At 44.2% G+C, this 19,593-nt stretch overlaps 8 protein-coding genes across 8 annotated transcripts; 5 read left to right on the top strand and 3 right to left on the bottom strand.

Annotated features, from left to right (window-relative positions):
- Positions 1-901: 901 nt before the first annotated feature.
- L203_105414 (uncharacterized protein) lies at positions 902-2,406 on the top strand (the record flags this gene model as incomplete). Its single annotated transcript, XM_066214781.1, has 9 exons — positions 902-985; positions 1,079-1,149; positions 1,206-1,268; positions 1,317-1,651; positions 1,704-1,802; positions 1,849-1,917; positions 1,965-2,041; positions 2,100-2,315; positions 2,362-2,406. 9 exons carry the CDS (start codon positions 902-904, stop codon positions 2,404-2,406), a joined length of 1,059 nt encoding a protein of 352 aa, XP_066070878.1.
- Positions 2,407-2,917: 511 nt separating this feature from the next.
- On the top strand, positions 2,918-4,415 carry L203_105413 (uncharacterized protein; the record flags this gene model as incomplete). Its single annotated transcript, XM_066214780.1, has 3 exons — positions 2,918-3,068; positions 3,121-3,239; positions 3,294-4,415. The coding sequence occupies 3 exons, from the start codon at positions 2,918-2,920 to the stop codon at positions 4,413-4,415; spliced, it is 1,392 nt and encodes a 463-aa protein (XP_066070877.1).
- Positions 4,416-5,406: 991 nt separating this feature from the next.
- Positions 5,407-6,900, bottom strand: L203_105412 (uncharacterized protein; the record flags this gene model as incomplete). Its single annotated transcript, XM_066214779.1, has 8 exons — positions 5,407-5,694; positions 5,746-5,886; positions 5,936-6,008; positions 6,055-6,266; positions 6,322-6,360; positions 6,443-6,555; positions 6,615-6,639; positions 6,706-6,900. The coding sequence occupies 8 exons, from the start codon at positions 6,898-6,900 to the stop codon at positions 5,407-5,409; spliced, it is 1,086 nt and encodes a 361-aa protein (XP_066070876.1).
- A 217-nt stretch (positions 6,901-7,117) lies between these two features.
- Positions 7,118-10,740, top strand: L203_105411 (uncharacterized protein; the record flags this gene model as incomplete). Its single annotated transcript, XM_066214778.1, has 6 exons — positions 7,118-8,336; positions 8,389-9,561; positions 9,618-9,848; positions 9,902-10,159; positions 10,218-10,408; positions 10,465-10,740. The coding sequence occupies 6 exons, from the start codon at positions 7,118-7,120 to the stop codon at positions 10,738-10,740; spliced, it is 3,348 nt and encodes a 1,115-aa protein (XP_066070875.1).
- Positions 10,741-11,422: 682 nt separating this feature from the next.
- On the top strand, positions 11,423-13,751 carry L203_105410 (uncharacterized protein; the record flags this gene model as incomplete). The annotated part of the gene is made up of 11 exons (XM_066214777.1): positions 11,423-11,509; positions 11,565-11,660; positions 11,715-11,879; positions 11,927-11,945; positions 11,997-12,022; positions 12,070-12,620; positions 12,673-12,793; positions 12,844-13,145; positions 13,195-13,514; positions 13,573-13,620; positions 13,672-13,751. The coding sequence occupies 11 exons, from the start codon at positions 11,423-11,425 to the stop codon at positions 13,749-13,751; spliced, it is 1,815 nt and encodes a 604-aa protein (XP_066070874.1).
- A 180-nt stretch (positions 13,752-13,931) lies between these two features.
- On the bottom strand, positions 13,932-15,128 carry L203_105409 (uncharacterized protein; the record flags this gene model as incomplete). Its single annotated transcript, XM_066214776.1, has 3 exons — positions 13,932-14,243; positions 14,296-15,030; positions 15,084-15,128. The coding sequence occupies 3 exons, from the start codon at positions 15,126-15,128 to the stop codon at positions 13,932-13,934; spliced, it is 1,092 nt and encodes a 363-aa protein (XP_066070873.1).
- Positions 15,129-15,476: 348 nt separating this feature from the next.
- Positions 15,477-17,500, bottom strand: L203_105408 (uncharacterized protein; the record flags this gene model as incomplete). Its single annotated transcript, XM_066214775.1, has 5 exons — positions 15,477-15,496; positions 15,542-15,650; positions 15,702-15,889; positions 15,934-16,551; positions 16,597-17,500. The coding sequence occupies 5 exons, from the start codon at positions 17,498-17,500 to the stop codon at positions 15,477-15,479; spliced, it is 1,839 nt and encodes a 612-aa protein (XP_066070872.1).
- Positions 17,501-17,766: 266 nt separating this feature from the next.
- L203_105407 (uncharacterized protein) lies at positions 17,767-19,478 on the top strand (the record flags this gene model as incomplete). The annotated part of the gene is made up of 4 exons (XM_066214774.1): positions 17,767-18,619; positions 18,665-18,786; positions 18,915-19,061; positions 19,107-19,478. 4 exons carry the CDS (start codon positions 17,767-17,769, stop codon positions 19,476-19,478), a joined length of 1,494 nt encoding a protein of 497 aa, XP_066070871.1.
- Positions 19,479-19,593: the final 115 nt, after the last annotated feature.

Here is a 19,593-nt window from a genome sequence, read left to right as displayed (position 1 = left end):
TTAACCATTGTCTCATCCGCAGGTTGTATTCTTTGACTTATGCATATAGTCCTCAGCGATCCCATCCTGACTATTGAGACTGTGCTACTCCATTTATTTTGTGCGATACGAACTAGCCTTATCTCAAAAGCCCAGCAGCATATCCACAAGCTGTATATCTTGTGGATATCACTATTTCGTGACAATAATCTATCCAACCAGTCCATTTCCTTTCGGTGACAATTCCGGCGGATATAACGCAGCTATCCTCCGGGGCCTAACTCAAGTCGACATCTAGCGCCATCATAGCCAAGGATAATAGAACGATTTGGATACAGACCAAGCTGGGTTATCTACAAGGCATGTATCGTTGCCAATTCTATGGGTGTGGCTTTTCATTCTATTCACCGTTGTTATCAAAAGTAAATGAATAGAAAATTAAATAAAGGAACGTAGAAAAGACATACAATCCAACAAAGTTAAATATCCGATTTCGGGCTCCAGATTTCTTCTGCGCTCGGACACCTCCACCTTATTTTCGAGATATAAATATAATTAAAATCGCAATTAATTCTTTTCTTTCTTTCTTTTGCAACTCTCTCTCAACTTCTCTTTTTGTTTTTTCTTTCGGTAACTTATCTTTTTTCAACAAATACTATTCAACCAAGGCTGGTGAGCGAGACGACAGAGTGACAGTACAAACGTTATCTGGCAAGAGACGGAGCTCGGAAAAAAGGACAAGAGCAATCCGCAGACAAACGTTTCACCATACACACACAAGCCAGAGGCGTAACAGCGTTCACTATTTATCTTCACATATCTATCTTGTATAGATAAATCCTCTGCTAGCTCTTTTCGTTACCAACTGCCAGATCATAACACGGTGTCGCAGCCTTTTGGACGAAAAAAATCGACTGGCAAAATGGGCAGTTGCATATCGTCACCTGACTCCGGTGACCCTACTGCTGACGCCCGAAGCAGAGAAATTGATAAAAGCCTCAGAGAGGTGAGTGTCTTTGCTTCAGGCGGCCATCGATGCGTCATCCGGTCCAAAGGAGCGGGCTAAAGGCAAATGGCTGACCATTCTTGATCATTGCAGGATGAGAAACGGATGGCAAGGGAGGTCAAGTTGCTGCTGTTGGGGGCGGGTGCTAGCGGCAAGTCAACCATGTGAGGCGCTCGTCGATCCATGAGAATGAAGCGTGGCCATGCTGATTCTGGAGCAGCTTGAAGCAGATGCGATTGATACATAATCGGCCGTTTGAGCCTGACGAGATTGAAGACTATCGGCATGTTTTTTTTGCCGACGGATTGTGTGTCAACTAACATTATTGCAGAAAGTTGACTTTTTCAAATATTGTCGGCGGCATGCGAACTATTATTGATGTGATGGATGAATTGGGTCTCGCTGTTCTCCCACAGAACAGGAGATATATCTCACTCGTTGACGCTGAGCCTCCGATCAACACCCATGAACCGTATCCTCCTAAATATCTTGTTGCTCTCAAAAGCCTCTGGAAAGACCCAGGGGTGCAGCAATGCTACAATAGGGGGAATGAGTTTGCATTGGCAGAAAATATGCCATACTTTTATACGGACCTTGATAGGCTGTTTCAATCCGACTTTACGCCTACCAATGATGATATTCTGCGCGTTAGGAGCAAGACAACTGGTAAGATTTATCGAAATTAAGTACAGGATGGTGTATCAACCAGGCATTATAGGTATCACCGAAACGAGGTTTCCTATTCAAGGAAATGTGTTTAGGTTGTTTGATGTCGGAGGACAGAGATCTGAGAGACGAAAGTGGGCATCGTGCTTTGGTGTGTTCGGTGTGCTTGTCGATGGATGTAGCTGATGGAATATTAGAAAATGTTACTGCCATCCTTTTCTTGGTAGCCCTTTCGGATTACAACTCATGCTTGATAGAAGATCGAGGCAAGTTTCAAAGCCATGTGTCTATTTTTCATTGACCATCTTTGTAGAATCGAATGGTATGCAGGAAGCTTTGACATTGTTTAGTTCCATCTGCAACTCGCAGTGGTTCACAAAGTCTTCAATTGTAGGTACATCAAGCCCTGGCTATCACTGACCATTCTCAGATTTTGTTCCTCAACAAGGTTGATCTCTTGCAACAAAAAATTCAGGACCCCGATCAACAACTCCATCAACACTTTCCCGATTTTGAAGGAAAGCCATATTCTTACGTGGATGCTGTCGACTATTTCAAACTCCGGTTCAGGTCACTAAACAGAATCCCAACAAAAGAAATTTATTGCCATGTAACGACAGCAGTCGACAGACAGAACGTCAAGGTGGTCATGTCTGCATCTCAAGTGTGTAATTTCAAGTCTCTCTTGCAAACGGCTAACAATGGGACAGGATACGATTCTGAAAAACACTCTACGAGACATGGCTATCCTCTAATTATTCGTGCCATTGTGTATATGTAGAATGATTGTGCGAAAACTAAAAACGCAAAAGTTGTCATTGGGCCCTACGTACGTTTGGTTCCAAGGAATGGACGCACCATCTATCACATAGTTGACCCATATTTTAACTATATTCACGTTGTTGAAACCATACTCGACGAGTATACTATGCTTTTACATCTTTTCCTTTACATTAGCTGGGTTATTTGCTTTCTAGTCTCTCCATTTCTTTGTACATAACATTCGCTCGCTGGGTTATCATTCCGTAGCGTATTCTATGCAACAAGGGTGTTTATATTATCGGTTTGCAAGTGATTGACTAGTTAGAATTACCCACCACACATTCTAAATTCCGATAGATTTAATTAGGAAATATTCTAATAGAATATTCGGATCCTCCTTTGAACATTAGAAAATCAGGGTCCATTCTGAATCCGCCATCTAACATTCTCATTCAACCAACAATCTCTCAAACCTTTTCTAATTCTTTCAGTTACAAAGCTATAATGACTCTTAGCATACAGCTCGATTCTCAGGAGGCTGGCCCTTCTAAGCCAATTGTAACATCTTTTGCTTCGCGAGCAGCTGATGCAGAAGATACATTACGACAAGTTATCCTCTGCCTGCACAAGAGTAAACGTATTGTCATCGTTTCTGGTAAGTATTATGTCTCGCATAGTTTGTAAAAGCTGATGGTTGAGCTATCAAGGTGCTGGAGTATCTACTGCTGCTGCTATTCCCGATTTTAGATCGGTTTCAGGTCTCTTTAACGAAAATTCAAGAGGCGGGTACTCCGTCAAAGACTTGTTTCATGTCCGATGTCTTGCTGTAAGCGGTTGTTTCATTTCAAGATGAACATACTGATGTGTGACGGCGATGTAGCATCATACACTGGCTGCTAAACACCACGAGTTAATCACGTATCTCTCTTCTCTTTCCTTGTTAGCCCCTCCAACTCCGTTTCACAAATATTTGTCTAGTTTGGACCAGGAAGGTCGTCTGTCTCGATGTTATACGCAAAACATTGACGGGCTGGAGGAGAAGGCAGGATTAACTGCTGGCATACCACCAGGCAAGCGGAAGATGTCTAGGAAAAAGATCAACGGAAAGAGCTCTTTGACTTTGCTCGATATACCTGAAATGGGCAAGGGTAGAGAGGCCATGGATGATTATGAACCAAAGGTCATCCCTCTTCATGGCTTGTTGTCGACATTACACTGTACCCTCTGTTCCACTCGCTTTCCTCTACCTCCTTATCTCCCGCTTCCGGCATCACTGATTCCATGTCCAACGTGTCAGCTCGAGTCATCGATTCGTTCAGCTCTCTCTGAACGGTCCCATAAGGGTGGTTTCTTAAGAGCAAGTGTGGTACTTTACGGTGAGGAACACTCTGAGGGCGAGTTGATTGGTAAGGCGGTGGCTAGGGACTTGAAGTCCGTTGACTATCTCCTCGTGTGTGGGACCAGTTTGAGCGTCCCTGGCGTGAAGCGTGTAGTAAGAGAGATGTCCAAAGCTGTAAAGGCTAGAAAAGGCAAGAGAAGAGTATATCAAGAGATCAAGACTGTGTTTGTAAATGAAGAACCGCCTAGTAAAGCGAGCGAGTGGGAAGGCGTATTTGATGTGTGGGTGCAAGGGGATGTGCAGAGGTTCATAGGGTATTTGGATAAACCAGAATTTTCTTTCTGTTCGCCGGTAGAAGCGAAACCTACGGAAAACACTCCAAGCACGCCAAAAAAGCGAAAGACCCTATCGACTTCTGCCCTTCCTCCAACGCCCATCTCTCTTGAAAGGCCCAGACAACATACCCATCAGGTTTGCCATACACCTACTAAGCGGCGTGCGTTGCCTGTTTATGCAGAAACGCTTTTGACACCTCGTGCAGAGGGGCATCAAGCAAAAAGAATTAAGGTGGAGAGAGAGCGAACGAATTCGCCATCACCTACTCCTAGAGGGGATATAGAAAGGTCGTTGACATTGCTGCCTAACTGTGGACAAGAGTACTGATCCAGAAGATAAGGGCAGTATGATCAGTATGGTCAGAAATGTACATCTGTAAGGATGATTTGGCTGCCACCTGCATCAGACATCAAGAGGCTACCAGTGAAACCGTACAGATAATATGGTGGTTTGGTTTCCATCCCAATCAGTTGCACCAAACTTTTAGTAAGTTGAGACTTGGTATGATAGTCTTGTCACTATTGCAGACCTTTAACTTTCAACGATTCAAAATCTCAAGGCACGTCGATAGGATGAAAGGTTTGCATGCCGAGGAACATATAAGAAACTTACTATATACGACATCTTTTTCTCTTTCTCCTTCAGCATATCGCAAACTTTTGTCAGTCTCGCCTGAGTTTGCCTCAAGAACTATTGTACATTGTTTCGCTTGTTGTCTTTCCATTGAAACAACAGAGGAAAGACAAAAAAGCGACCCTTCTCTTGATATATGCCTTCCTCTCATCATGTACTTTAGTTGATTCGCTTGCAACTACATAAGAAACCTTCACCCTAAGGAGCCAGCCATGTACTACTCCGTATCATTCCGCACGATGTTTCCATCTTATATATATACCACTTTAGCTTGTTTCAAACCAGGTTTCCCTTCTATCAAACCATCAACAATGCGCCCAAAGTCGTTTCGTTTGACTCGTAGATATCCAGTCTTTGATCTCTCTTCATCCGTTTCTACACTTTGAACGACTGTGAACGCAGGTGCCACAACGAACAATAACGCTCGTCATTTACCTCAAAAGAGCTCGTCATCAACAATTTTGGACCAAGAAGAGATGGCACATAATATCATGGAATTCGAGTCTCAAAGATTGATTGATGAAAGAAGAAAGACGTTGATGATATTTTTGGACATTAAAGAATTCAATTGTATGGGAACAAAGATCATTAACCCAAAGAAGAAACGTCGTAGGCGCAGGACAGCTCAAAGTGTGACATTATAACCCAAGAAGGTTCTACATGCATACATCATCACTATCTAGCTCTACTTTGACCTCTTGTAGACCTTGGCCAAGAAACTTTTAAACACCTCCTTCTTTAAACCAGTCTTTTCTTCATCTACTTCCCCAATCAATGTGTTGAGCTTCTCATAACTATCCTTTTCATACTTTTCGAAACGTTGAGGGATAGAAATGGGAGCTTGGGAAAAGAGTTCTTTGACTCGGGCTTCACAAGCGCTGTCTTTGCGGCCATAATTTTCGTCGAGAATCTTGCGTTGTTCAGGAGTAGCGTAAGCGAGAGCAGTGTTAACATTCCAAGAACATTTGTTGTCCTATGAGGATAGCATGAACAGTAGTCCCAGTATTGAGATATATCAGCTTACAAGGATGTCGGTTCCAATCTTACCAATGTGTTCAGGCTTGCCATAGCAATCAAGGTAATCGTCCTGTACCTGGAAGTATTCACCGAGAGGAATGAGAATTTTCACAGCAAGGTCATAGGCATCTTTGTCTTCAATGCCCGACTGTAGAGAGAAATTGGTGATTCGTTCCGATCGCGTAGATATGACTTACCATACGCATCGCAAGGGCAACAGGAAGGTAAAAAGAGTAAAAGGCAGTCTTGTAGACGACAATGAGGTGGTGCCTTGAATTGTATCAGTAATGATGCAAAACGTGGACCCACAACCTACTTCTCAAGAGAAAACTTATTCAGGTCTACATGATCCTCGGGTGCAGTGATTAGATCGACCAATTGACCAAGCTCAGTCTGAAAGGTAGTCTCAAGGAACAGTTCCATCAAATCAACATAATATTTCTCGCTTCTAAAGTGTTTCTTGAGGAGGTAATAAATAGCGGCCTCTAGCATGAATGCGTCATTGATAGCAATGTTGCCTACATTGGGCTACATGGACAATGTTGGCCATTACTGACTTGATGTCAAAATGTGACACACTGACCATCTTGTACCAACATGGTTGACCTCGGCGAGTAACGCTCTGGTCCATAATGTCATCTGCAACCAAAAAGTATGCTTGTAGCTGAGCGATATTAGCACAGGCCAGGAAGAACTCTACTTACAAGCTCAACACACCAACCAAGGATTGCAGCCTTGACATACTCCTCCTCGTTTAGATCCCGACCTTTGAGAATTTCGACAGTGTCAACGACAGACATTCCGCGATTGAGTTTGCCTGAAATACATCAATCTAAGCTCGCCTTAAACCTCTAAGACAAAGAAGCATTTGCGTACCACCAGGGGTGTTGTGGTAGAGCACCTTTCTACGTGTCAGCACTTAAACGTATAGAAGAGGAGACATCTGTCAAGAGAGAATCTGTCTTACCTTCTGGTACCACTCGACAGCGTCCTTGGGCATACCCTCACCCTTAACATAGGCCAAGAGCTCCTCAGCAATCTGATCAAATACTTTTTCAAAACGAGCCCTTCTTGCAGCCTTTATATCTGCTGAATTCCCACCACCTGCAGCTCCTGAGCGGATATAAGAGTGCCCATCGTTATCTGGGCTAATGGCAACCATTTTGATCCGATTGAAGAAACGTAAAAGTTATAAAAAGAAAAGTCATAAAAAAAAGAAAAGATAATTATCGTACCATGTCATATCTAGGCACATTCAATCTATTGAATTTAATATTGATTCCGTCCCGAACCAATAAGTTCTTGTTCTTTGTTTTATATCATTGTTTACATTTTATTATATTTCTATCAACACGAGCAGCTTGGAGGGTGCTGCCGAAATGATTACCCAGGACCGTCTGCATCGCCCTCCATCGCCAGCTTTATCCCGCTCATCCGGCTATCGCATCCGTCCCGTTACTCCTCCTCTCTTGAAACCACCTCAAGGCCAGCCATTCTCAACATATCTTGATCAATGGGAGGCAGAGCAAATATCGGAGTTTCTGGAACTCTTCAAATGTGGCCAACATTTTTATGCGTTTGAAAAAAACAATATCAGTGGAAAGATTCTCCTGGATCTGGATGCTACTAACTTAAAGGAGATGGGAATCAGCAAGATTGGAGAGCGGATGAAGCTCATGGGTGGAATCAAAGACCTCAGGCGGCGTGCTTCAGAGTCTGGGTTTACAAATTCTGCTTCTGTTTCTCCTTCTGTATTCTCAGATGAGCGCTTAGATTACGTTTCAGTGCCCATGAACCGTGGCAGAATTGAACCTGTACGATCGGTGAAATCTAGCCCATCGGCTACCAACGTAGAAAAGCGAACAGCGGTCTCTAGACCGCCTCCTCTGGACCTTCAGCACTATAGCTCATCAAAGAAACTTCCTCAAGCGTACCAGAATACAGCTCTACAGAGCCACAGTGATCTGCGTACGCCTGTTCAGCAAAATACTCACCTCCCTCATTCTCAATCCACGGTGCCTCACCCAAATGCTCAAAGTTCTCATATTAACCTTCGGGCTCCTCCACAGCGAGATACTGGACGTCGCTCTCCAAATCGGCCGGCTACGGCACAGACGCAGACTAGCCCTACAAGGTCCAAATTCACAAGCCATTCCCTTCCAAAACACCCTTCCTTAACCGATAGGCATCCATTTGCTGTTCCCAAGCAGGACGACCAGCCTAAGCGATCCAATACTGCGGAAAGTTCTTCTAGTGTCTCACATAGCCAATCAATCCCATCAACTGTTGATCGCTTCGGCCCAAGAGCCAAGACTGGTGCTGCTGGAGGTCCATCAGGAAGTGGTCCTGCGCCATCACTGGAAGACCTCCGTCGTCAGCTTGTCAAATTTGTCAGTGGAGAGGATGGGACAATCCGAACCGTCAACGTCTCTCAAGTCACTACGGGAGTGGAGATTTTGGAACGAGCTTTGAAAAAGTTTGGAAAGTGGGGCACTGGAATGCAAGCGAACCTGGACACGGAGAGCGAGGATGGAAGTGATGCAAGTTTGGAAATTGACGGTTGGGGTGTATATGTAGAGAGCAATCCATCTGATGATGGTAAGTGATGCCGCGGTCACTACATATCTATATAACTCATTTGCTTGTTTAGCAAAACCACTCTCCGAAAATAGCTTGCTTAAGATGTGTCTGGCTCATCGCGATGGCACTGAAGTTCGAGATAGAAATTTATTCCTTCACCGAACACGTAATAAATCGCAAAGACGCAAGAATATACACGAGTTCTTTGGTGATATACCTCCGCCACCAATGTCCCCTTCTTCGCCTACTATCTTTACTGGACCTCGTCTAGGTATTGTCCAAGATTCCAAACCATCTATTACGCCGGTGGATCGCCTTGCTCCTAACCCATTATACTCTTCATCAAATAAACATACAAATCGAGCTAGCATGATCAGCGTCATGTCTGGTTTAGGTGCCTACGTATCACCCGATATAATTCCCTCGCCTACCGCTGCTCGAAGCTCATCTGGATCTGTGTTTGCTAACAGGAAGAAATCAATGTACAACTTTTTCGGCCATCGACCACCTAGTGAACTCATATCAAACCATCTTGCCGACTATTTCCCTTCAGCAAAAAAGAGCGACGTAGAGAAGGCCAGACATAGTATGCTTAGGCTCAGTAGCGGGGCAAACGCTTTCAAGAAAGCTCTTCCTCTTACAGAAAATAACGCCGCTCAGAACAACCGTCTTACTCCTCTTTCAGCAACGAGTAGTCAACCACCTTCACTTCCGCCTTTTGAGCCTTCTCAAGACTCACTAGCTGACTCTTTGCAAGCATACTCCTCTCCGCCGCCTCCGCAACGCCCATCTTCGCGACCGAAGAGCAATGCAAATTTGCGCAGCAGGCGTGATTCCAATGGATCTGCTCGTTCGCGCATGTCGACATTGTCACATTTCAGACGGAATCGCGACCGCTCAGATACAGCCAGCTTACTTACGGTTGATGAAATCACCGCAGAAGTAGAGAATCGCAGAGCAAGTACAATTGTGGCAGAACAGTCTAATGATACGAGAGACGGCGTAAGCGCCGGAGATGGGTCACAGTTACCATCTACGCCTATTGATGTTAAATCCGGTGAAGAGCCAGCAAGTGCGATTGCCAAGAAGACTGCTAATCAAGACGAAAGCGGTGAAGACGAGTTTGATAGCTCCGAAGAAGAAGGGAGTACAGAGGATGAAAATGAAGAGAGTGATCGAGAAGGAAGTGACTCGAGTGTAGATGATGCTGCAGAGCAAGGCAAGGCCTATACATCGACTGGATGTGAGTTCTACAGCCGGCCATACGAATACGGCTCAGTCGCTTATTTGATTTTTTAGCAAAACGTATTATCAAGTGGATCAAAGGCGCTCTTATCGGTGCTGGATCTTTTGGATCTGTTTATCTAGGCATGGACGCCCAATCGGGTTTACTTATGGCTGTCAAGCAAGTGGAGCTTTTCACTGGGAGCCAAAAGAACGATGAGAGAAAGAAAAGTATGTTGGATGCGTTAGAGAGGGAGATTGAGCTCTTGAAAGAACTTCAGCATGATAATATTGTACAATATCTTGGCGAGTCATTATCTTGTGATTGAGAAACCGTTGCTGATTGTTGTGGTCGACAGATTCTTCGGTTGACACCAGCCACCTTAACATTTTTCTCGAATATGTCCCTGGCGGATCCGTAGCTGCTTTGCTCAACAATTATGGCGCATTTGAGGAGGCTTTGGTGCGCAACTTTGTACGCCAGATTGTGACTGGCCTTAATTACCTTCACGAAAGAGGTATTATCCATCGTGATATCAAGGGAGCTAACATCTTGGTGGATAACAAGGGAGGTATCAAAATTTCAGACTTTGGCATCAGTAAAAAGATGGAAAATAGTAAGTTGACCAACTGTCTGTCTTGTCATCTCGTCGAAAACTGACTACAATGTTTAAGACCTAATGACTGGTATACGAGCCAACCGTCCATCCCTTCAAGGATCCGTCTTTTGGATGGCACCAGAAGTCGTCAAACAAACGTCATACACATCAAAAGCAGACATTTGGAGTGTGGGATGCCTTGTTGTAGAAATGCTAACAGGGACTCATCCTTGGGCGGATCTAACGCAAATGCAAGCTATTTTCAGAGTGAGCCAACTTTTGCGTGATACAACGCCGATGAATAGACTAACAGCAGTATATAGATTGGATCTTCTGCCCGCCCGACAATGCCTTCTGACATATCATCCGAAGCCGCTGACTTCCTGCAAAAGACTTTTGAGATTGATCACACAAAGCGTCCCACGGCGGGACAGCTTCTAGCTCATTCTTTTATTGGCCTAACGCAACCTGTGAAAGAAAGCGGGCACAAGGGAAGTGGCGGCGGTAAGCAAGGACAACAAATATCAATGATGCTAGGAGCTTCCGGGCTTGGAGCCGGACTTGGTCTGGGAGGTGGAATGACGGCCATGAACGTGTAGAGATCTCAAGTGTATCGTGTCGCCGTGACAAGGGCGAATATTTTGTTCATAACAAATAATGATATTGCAATAAAACTGTATCTGCTTCTTGCATATGTATATGTTTACGAGGGAATTATCGGGCTGACAGAATATCTGTCTTTCTGGCATACTTGAGTCTTTTCTCTGACTATATTGGCAGGTATATAACGCCTTTAGACCTTATTCAGGTGTGTTGAGCTATACGCAAAAACCCTATCAGCCTTGGCAGCCACTGAGCCATTTCGGTAAGAGAAAATTGATATCTGCAGCCGTTTACCTAAGCCATAGTTGGAACAAAGTGAACAAGCTCACCCAGAGGAAGATGATGACTTTTCGTGTCCGATTGAAGCACACAAGTATCAAGGAAGGCTTCGTCCTTACTACTCCATAACACTATATCAAGGCATAACTCCTTCTCTATAGCGTCTTACCTGCCATCAAGTGATACTTTTTTTTATAAATGCAGAATGAAAAGATGAAAAGAAAATAAATCATTTTTCAACTCGACGCGACGTGTATCGTGCCTGAATTCGACCAGATGAGATGCCTCCACTTCTTACTTACAGCATGCTCGCTTTCATCCTCAACAATGGAACATTTATTCTATTTTTATTTCTACTTTCTACTTTTATCATTAACCCACAAAACAAATAAATAAGAAATGGCTCAGCTACACTTACGCGCCGCTCGTACTGGGGAAAAGAAACCAACTGTAGACGAAAGCCCAAATAGAATAGAGCGCAAGGATGTGAGAGCTGCCGTCTTTTTCTTTGTGGAGTTTATAAGCTCATGTCTTGGGATAGATTGACAAAAAGGTCGAACAGGTTCAAATACTAAATACATTTAGGCGCATACTATCCGTCCTGGGGTTGGCTTCCGTGTTGTGGTTTGGCTACAAGGTATGTCTTTTGTGACGCGAAGTAGGTTCATCGTTGATGGTAATCATTTACTAGACTCTTTTTCCATTACTCACTGAGAGATCAAAAGGCGCAATCACGCAGACGAACGTCTACAGTAAATTTGGATCCCTCAAGACTTCCGAGCTGCCTAGTTTATCTCCAGGGGATAAGCTTTTTGCGGATGTAAAAAAAAGATCCGCGGTCAAAGAAGCTTTCGAGGTAAGTTGTCTCAAAAGCGTATCTAGATTATGGCTGAAAAACCGTAGTGGAGCTGGCATGCTTACGGTGAGCATTGGTACTCGGATTGCGAGAATAGCAACTGATATCCCTCTGTAGAGGAGCACGCTTTTGGCGCAGATGAAGTCAGTTGTGTGTACCTGTCAGGAAGATTTACTGATACCTTTAATAGTATCAACCGTTGAGCCAGACAGGACACAACTTGACTGATACTAACGGCGTTGGGTATACAATAATCGATTCCCTTGATTCTCTCCTCATCATGGACTTGATTCCAGAGTATGAGAGAGCTCGAAATTGGATTAGCGATAATCTAGATTTTAACAAGGACGCCGTTTTCAACACTTTTGAAACGACTATTCGTCTTATGGGTGGTCTTTTATCTGCACACTATCTTACCTCAACCCACACCTCCCCCTCGATTCGTGCCGACGCACCTATGTATCTCGATTTTGCGATAGATTTGGGCGAACGGCTTCTTGGTGCTTTTTCTTCGCCTACTGGTCTCCCTTGGTCTGGAATCAATCTCGCTACTAGACAAGGGGTTCCAGATAGAGATAACCAGGGGGTTGTAAGCTTGTCCGAGGCTGCTAGTTTGCAGCTCGAGATGAAGTACCTGAGCCATCTCACGGGTGACTATGTATATTGGAAAAAAGCCGAAAAGGTTACAGAAATCATCAAAAGTCAGGCTATTCATGATGGTATCGCCCCCATTTTCATCTCGTATGTAGTTTGTTTGGGTTGGAGGTCGTAAACAAGCATTAACATGATTCAGTCCCACGAACGGCCAGTTTGTGGTCTCCGAGATCAGGCTTGGATCGAGGGGTGACTCCTATTATGAATACTTGCTTAAGCAATGGTTGCAAACTAACCGATCGGAGCCTGTATACCGAGACGCAAGCTTCTCGTTTCTTTGTTGGGATACTAGGCGCTGACATGAACGCAGATGTATGATGAAGCTATGAGCGGTATCAAAAAACATTTAATTGGACAGACTCGTAAATCTGACCTTATCTACACCCAAGAACTCCATCCCGCCATTCACCCAAGAGACAAAACTCGAACTTGGCAAATCGTTCCTAAACAAGACCATCTCGTCTGTTTCCTCGGCGGCTCCTTCTTGTTGGGTTTGAACGAGGGTGGTAAAAGGAAAGTTGATTGGCAACACATGGGTGAAAGAGACACAGAGGACTGGTTGGTGGGCAAGGGACTTATTGAAAGTTGTCTAAAGACTCATGAGACTGCTACGTATGGTTACACATCGTCACATATAGCCAATCTAACATAATCTGTACAGCGGCTTAGCCCCCGAGATTGCCATGTTTGTCCAATCGTCAGACGATCGGTCTCTTGAAGACGACTGGTATATCAAACATAGCGACAGTGTCCTCATTGACGGTCGAAATATTCTTCGACCTGAGACTGTTGAGTCTCTTTTCCTAGCTTACCGAATCACTGGGGATGAAAAATACAGACGCTGGGGCTGGCAGATATTCGAGGCTTTCCAAAAGTGGTGCAGAGTAGAGAAGGGTGGCTATGCAGGTATCGAGGATGTAGAGGCGATGCCGCCCAAACAATTGAATAGAATGGAGACTTTCTGGCTTGGAGAAACTCTTAGTAAGTTGAAAACATTGTTGATTTTGGTCCATGTTTGGTTTCTGAAGGTCGTGATTAGAATACCTTTACCTACTGTTCGATGACTCAGATCATATTCCACTCGATCGTACGTATCTCTTGTTTTCTCCTCGTGTTTGGAAAACTGATTAAATTACAGAGCATGTCTTTAACACGGAGGCACACATTCTTCCAGTCTTTACTCCCAATTACTGGTCCAATTTCGCTCAGGGACAATGATCCATTTTTATCTAGCCTATGCGATATCCTAGACTAATGTTGAGACTTTTGCTAATAGATCGAATCCACAAACATCAAGACACTTGATACCGTCAGTATATACCATTTGTTGCTCGCAATGCAATATCATATCATGCTAGCGTTTCATCCGCTGACTATTGACTCAATCAACGCGAGCACCTACCATCCAACCCGCCTGGCTCTCTCTACTTGACTCAGCACTCCAAGTACATCCTTCATAGCCTCTGTATGTAACTTGATGTCAACAAACCATTTACCTTCATTTTCTTTTCCAGTGTTGCTTGTAAGCTGTTCAAGAGAGCTCGAGAGAGAAGAGAGAGTTTTGGAAAGAGAAAAGGCAGAGTTGTCCAAGGAAGTGTAGACACGAGAAGTCGAGCTGGGTGGAATAGGGCAAGATACAGGATGAGGGATGGGAAGAATGGTAGCTCGTTTTTCATTTGCCGGTTCTCGACCACTTGCAAAATTTGTAATCTCGGCAAAGTATGAGTTGAAAGTCACATGCTTGAACCAGATGTAAGCTTACTTGTTCTGGACCCCCTTGTCCTTCACCTCCTTCAATAACATCATCACACGACACATTCTTACCTACCAACTCACTTTCCGACTCCCTCGCTTTTGTCTCAAACTGGCCGATATCAACCTCCCCCTTTCCTTTTTTTCCATGCTGACTGTCTGAGCCTGTAACTGTCAGGCCATAGAGCTCTCGTCGTCTTTTGGATCTTGGACTTTCTCCTGCTGCAGCGAATTCAAGCCTAGCCGTGGAAGTAGAAGTGGACGCAATGTCAGGAACTTTCCAATTTGATGGGATATTTTTTTCGTCAACCCATCGCCCGCCGCAGCTCACACACATCCAGCGACCATCTTTTGTTCCGTCTGGTCTCTTGGGGTAACCAACAAGCGGAATGCCTCGACAGGTTGCATTCGGACAATTATCGGCTAGTAGCGAGTATCCTTTGAGCAGAAGAGCAGATATAGAACCAGCGGGGTCTGTACCAATATTTTCAGGCTTTTCAATAGATTCGGGCTGGATCTTTCCAAGCATCGACACCGAAGCAGTTTGATTTGTAGCAGTGACTGTAGGCGGTACAGTTGCAATACTTCTTGCCTCCGGTCGCCCATCACAGAGTGCACAAAATTGAACCCTCTCTCTGTTCTCTCTTTCTGCAATGGCATGAGGTTCTCTCATAAGAGGCGTGGTTTTACAGTCGGCACAATGGAGATCTGTGAGGGTCCAGCCTTTCAGCATGTACTCGCCGAGCTGAGTCCTAGATTCAGCACAGTCCATGATGGCATAGCATAGTACCAGCTCACTATGGCGGACACGCTTTCCAACTGTGACATGATGAGTGCAGGCATGAAATAATGAAAAAAGAAAAGAGTTGGCAAATGAAGAATTGTCATCCATATTAATATCTTTGAAAGTAGATATGTTTACGTAATATAGTGATGAACCGTAATTTCATGTGTTGTTGAAATATTCAGTTTATGTTTGTGTACTGTCGGTCTATAAAAACACAATAAAAGATTTTGTTTGGACATTGAGATGTAACAAGGATGGCTAAGTTGTACTAATTCCCTTCGTTGAGATGAGAATAATGATGCTTTTGATAAAAAGTATATGTATACGTCGATTAGTTATGACTATAACCATATGCTTTCCTTTCACAATTTGTTGATTCATTTCTGGACCAGATTCGCTACGTCCTAGTCTTCAAAAGCATGGGCTACGAATGTCATGGTTAGTTTAATGTCTCCAAAAACTAGCTTACTCCTAATTGGCGCTCTCAGTGCTGCCACATCTTCCACAGTGACTTCATGTAATTTACCTCTAAAGAGGTATCTCACTCTCAGCTGTTTATGCTCGCCAATGCATGGGTCCTGGTCAACAATAATGAGCATCAACCAGTCCTTAGATATCATGGCACATACGTAGAAACCTAGGATGTTGTGCTTTCCCTTTCCACCTGGAATATAAAGTCTGCTATCTTGAACCAATGCTTGGACAGGTACAGTAACATCAATGACTTCTTCATTCTCTTCTGATAGATTTGAGCCAGTAATTCCATGAGGGGTGAAAGAGCTTGCGAGGCCATAATACGCTGAGACTATAATTAAACCTATCGAGAGATCAGTAGATGTTCTAAGAAAGCGTAATACCCACCATTATGTTGACGCTCTTGTATTATCTTGGCCTCCACAGACCTCTCCATAATCTCAACAGCTCCTTTTGCGTCCTCTCTTTTTTGCTTGATGAATTCTTGGTTTTCTTCCCTCAATTCTTTCATTCTTTCTTTGACTCTATTTTTCTTCCTTGGAACAAGATAGTATTTGTACACACCGGCATAAGTGACTGCAGGAAGAAGAGTGGTACCAAACAAAATCATCGGGTCTATCCTCTCTGACAGTAGAATGGGAACAGAAATTTTCTGTCCGAGACGATTGAACTTGAATTTTAGAATGATACCTCCGCCAAATTCGGCTTGAAGGATGACACCTGCCTTGACGTTCGTTGTCATTCTTCCTTCGATCGCGACAAACCCTGCCACAGATTGTGTAAGACTCGCCTCGACGCCAACCTTCATTTTGAGACCGCCAGGGATGGGCATTGCATAGTCAGCTGTGAATTGACTTGTAGCTTGACCAGCTGTTGTCTGGACAGTCCAGCCAACGCCTGAACGCTGGGAGTTTGTGAGTCCAACGGAAAGAGATGAAGGGGTTCTTTGAGATTCCGAAAGGTTGGCACCCCACGGACCAATGGAGAATGACCCAGGTTCGTAAGCTGGACTTAGTCAGATGCAGAATGACGACGGATCGATACACTTACATATAAAACCTGTAGTATAAGCATAGAGTCGACGGCCATAAGTGAAACCGAGCTGAGGGGGTGAGAAAAGTCTTGCTTGAACCAAGTTGGTGGTTATGTACTGATCCTCATCGATCGTGTATGTCCCTTTTGTTCTAACTATCCTAGGATGCATTAATGTCGTGCCTGCTTCTATCCATAACCTTTGCGAATATTGATACTTGATAGTGCCGAGAAGGTTTGCACCTCCTCTTCCATTGCTTGAGAGCGCCTGACCTTCTACCACAAATTGGACATTTGAAGAGTATGGCATCTCGAATGAATGCTTCATGACTGTCCGACCTGGCCGTATCCGAAAAACTCTAGAGAGGATATTTTTTCTGAACTTTTCAGGTTCTTTGAAAACCTTTGCGGGCAGAAAGACTGCTCGGGCATCGAGAACCACCTCCATCTCACTCTTTGGTCTCACTAAAGCTTCAGCTTCCATTGAACGCTTTTCATAAGCCTGTCCCATAAACCACTTGCGCATCTCTTCGGGAGTCTTGACTCTCGGACCAACTTCCCAGCTAGTTTTCAATCCTTCTTCTCCAAACATGTCATATATCGATCGTTTCGTTGGATCTATCAGGATTTCATAAGCTCGTTGAATTTCCGTAAATTGGCTATGGGCTGCTTGACGAGCGCGATCCGACCGTTGACGGTCAGGATGGAACGTGGTTGCCAGAGAGCGATATCTCTCTCTAATTTCACCTTCTGTTGCTTCTTTTGGTAGATTGAGCAACGCATAGTAATCTGTATCTACTTCATGGTGTGGCAGGGATACTCCCAAGATGGGTGAGCGAGGAGGAGACGGAGGACGGAGAGGTCCATCTGCTGCTGAAGCAAATTGCCTATAGTAGTTTGAAGAAGGTCCTGGGTCATCCATTTCCTTTAAAAGAGTTGTTTTATAAAGATAAATTGTTATTTATGTTTTCTTTATGTTCCATTTTCGAGAGATCACGTGACTTGATGGTCAAAATGATGAGATCGGCTACCGCCGCTTCTTATGACTTATCTGTGAACAACTGTAATCTTAAAATAAAAAATAAAATAAAACTTCTTTCTTTATTCATTTGAAGCAAGTATAAGGCATCTTTTTGGATGATTTGAGAGCTAACGATTGTGCTAGGCTAGCCAACAGGATATACATAGATGTCCACCCGTTCTGCACAATCACTCCTCGCTCCTTCTCCAAACGATCGACCTTTATCCCTACCACCTGTTATCTCTACTTCACGGCGAGCACAACTGCCACAGTTATCTAAACCCACTTGTTCAATGGCGCCATCTCTTGCTGCTCCCCCCGAGCCGACGGAAACTCTGATGGAACAGCCTCATCCGTTCCCAGATTCCATCTTGTCATGGATTACATCTCGATTACCAGCAAGTCTGGTACATTTTGTCTCTCAAAATCTGGGACTGGCATATGTGGCGTTTGCGCAACTTTTCTTTGTGTTTATGGGCTTGACAGTCAAGTTTTTCCTGTCAGTGACAGGGATGTCTGCAACGACTCTGATCTTTGTTCGGATGGCTATAACAAGTGTAGGCTGCGTAGTATCACTATACGCTATTAAAGACCCCAACCCCTTATTGGGCCCTCCCGAGATACGAAAGATGCTCGTTCTCAGAGGATTTTTTGGCTGGCTAGGTTTACTCTCATATTATCAATCTCTCCGTGGATTAACCCTCTCTGATGCTGTCACGATTCAATTTCTTTCACCAAACGTTGTTGCCTTGTTGGGATTGTTGTTTCTCCATGAAACAATGTCTCGCAGGGAAATCATGGCTGGCTTCTTTTGTCTTGCTGGAGTTATTTTTGTCAGCCAGCCCCCATTTTTATTTGGTGGAAAAGGTGAAGAGATTTTGTTTCCCGATGATGGACAAGGGACACGATTGGATTTGCCTTTGTCTCCGGGAGAGGGGAACCAGGAAGGTGTGGATACGTCTGGGCGCACTATATCTGTGATTTGGGCATTTGTCAACATTCTCTTTGCATCAATGGCTTGTGAGCATCTCGCGTGAATGCTTTACCCAGCTGATTATAAAGAAGACACGACGATTCGATGGATTGGCAGTAAAGCACATGCTCTCCACTCGATTGCTTACTTTTCCTACCTCTGTACTATTACTTCTGTCTTGTATGTTGTCTCCTCCCCTGACTCAGCTGATAGAGTGATAGCTGGCTTCTCATTGATCCTTCGCCGCTCATTTGGCCTTCTTCCACTTTTTCTTTATTTTTGATCTTTCTCATTGGTGTATTTGGCTTTCTTGGGCAAATACTTCTCACCATGGGTCTTCAGCGGGAGAAGGCAGGAAGAGCTAGCCTGGCAATGTATCTTCAAGTAGCTTTCGCTCTCGTTTTCGAATTCTTTCTATGGGGGACAATCCCGAGTTTCTTGGGCGCGATGGGAACAGCTGTTATCATCACTTCTGCTGTATGGGCTGCGGTTAGTGTCTTTATTCATTGACATGGGCATGACTAACCTGCGTAGATGGGCAAGGCGCAAAACAAGCCTGTAAAAGTGACAGATGCCGAGTCGTTGCCATTCTCGCGTACCCCTTCTCCAATTCCTTCATATACTGTTAAAAAATCCAAACTACGAGCGAGCGGAAACTATTCTTACGATTCTCTTTGTCCTTCCAGCTACAACGAAGAAGGGAATAAGTCGACAACCAGTAATAGCGAATCGGAAGGAGCCAAGAGTCTCTTAGAGTTAGAGAAATCAAGACTAAAATCAGTTTCAAGGAGAGAAAGCCAATCATCCACAGTTAGCATTGGTGGAAATGGGATTGAAACGATAGGTAGTGCAAGTGAAATTGCTTCAAGGCATAGAAGCTGGACAGTTGCTTCAGAGGGCGCATGAAAGTTGTAAGCATCCATTATTGTGAGACATGCATGGTGGGTTCCTCGCGAAAATGTGATTCTCTAAGCAAATCTTGAAGTTCGCTAAAATGTTACATCTTGGTACAACAAGATTA

This window comes from Cryptococcus depauperatus, chromosome 7 (assembly GCF_001720195.1).
Source record: "Cryptococcus depauperatus CBS 7841 chromosome 7, complete sequence".
NCBI classification, from domain to species: domain Eukaryota; kingdom Fungi; phylum Basidiomycota; class Tremellomycetes; order Tremellales; family Cryptococcaceae; genus Cryptococcus; species Cryptococcus depauperatus.
Note: the sequence above shows the minus strand (reverse complement) of the source record. Positions and strands in the feature narration are given on the sequence as shown.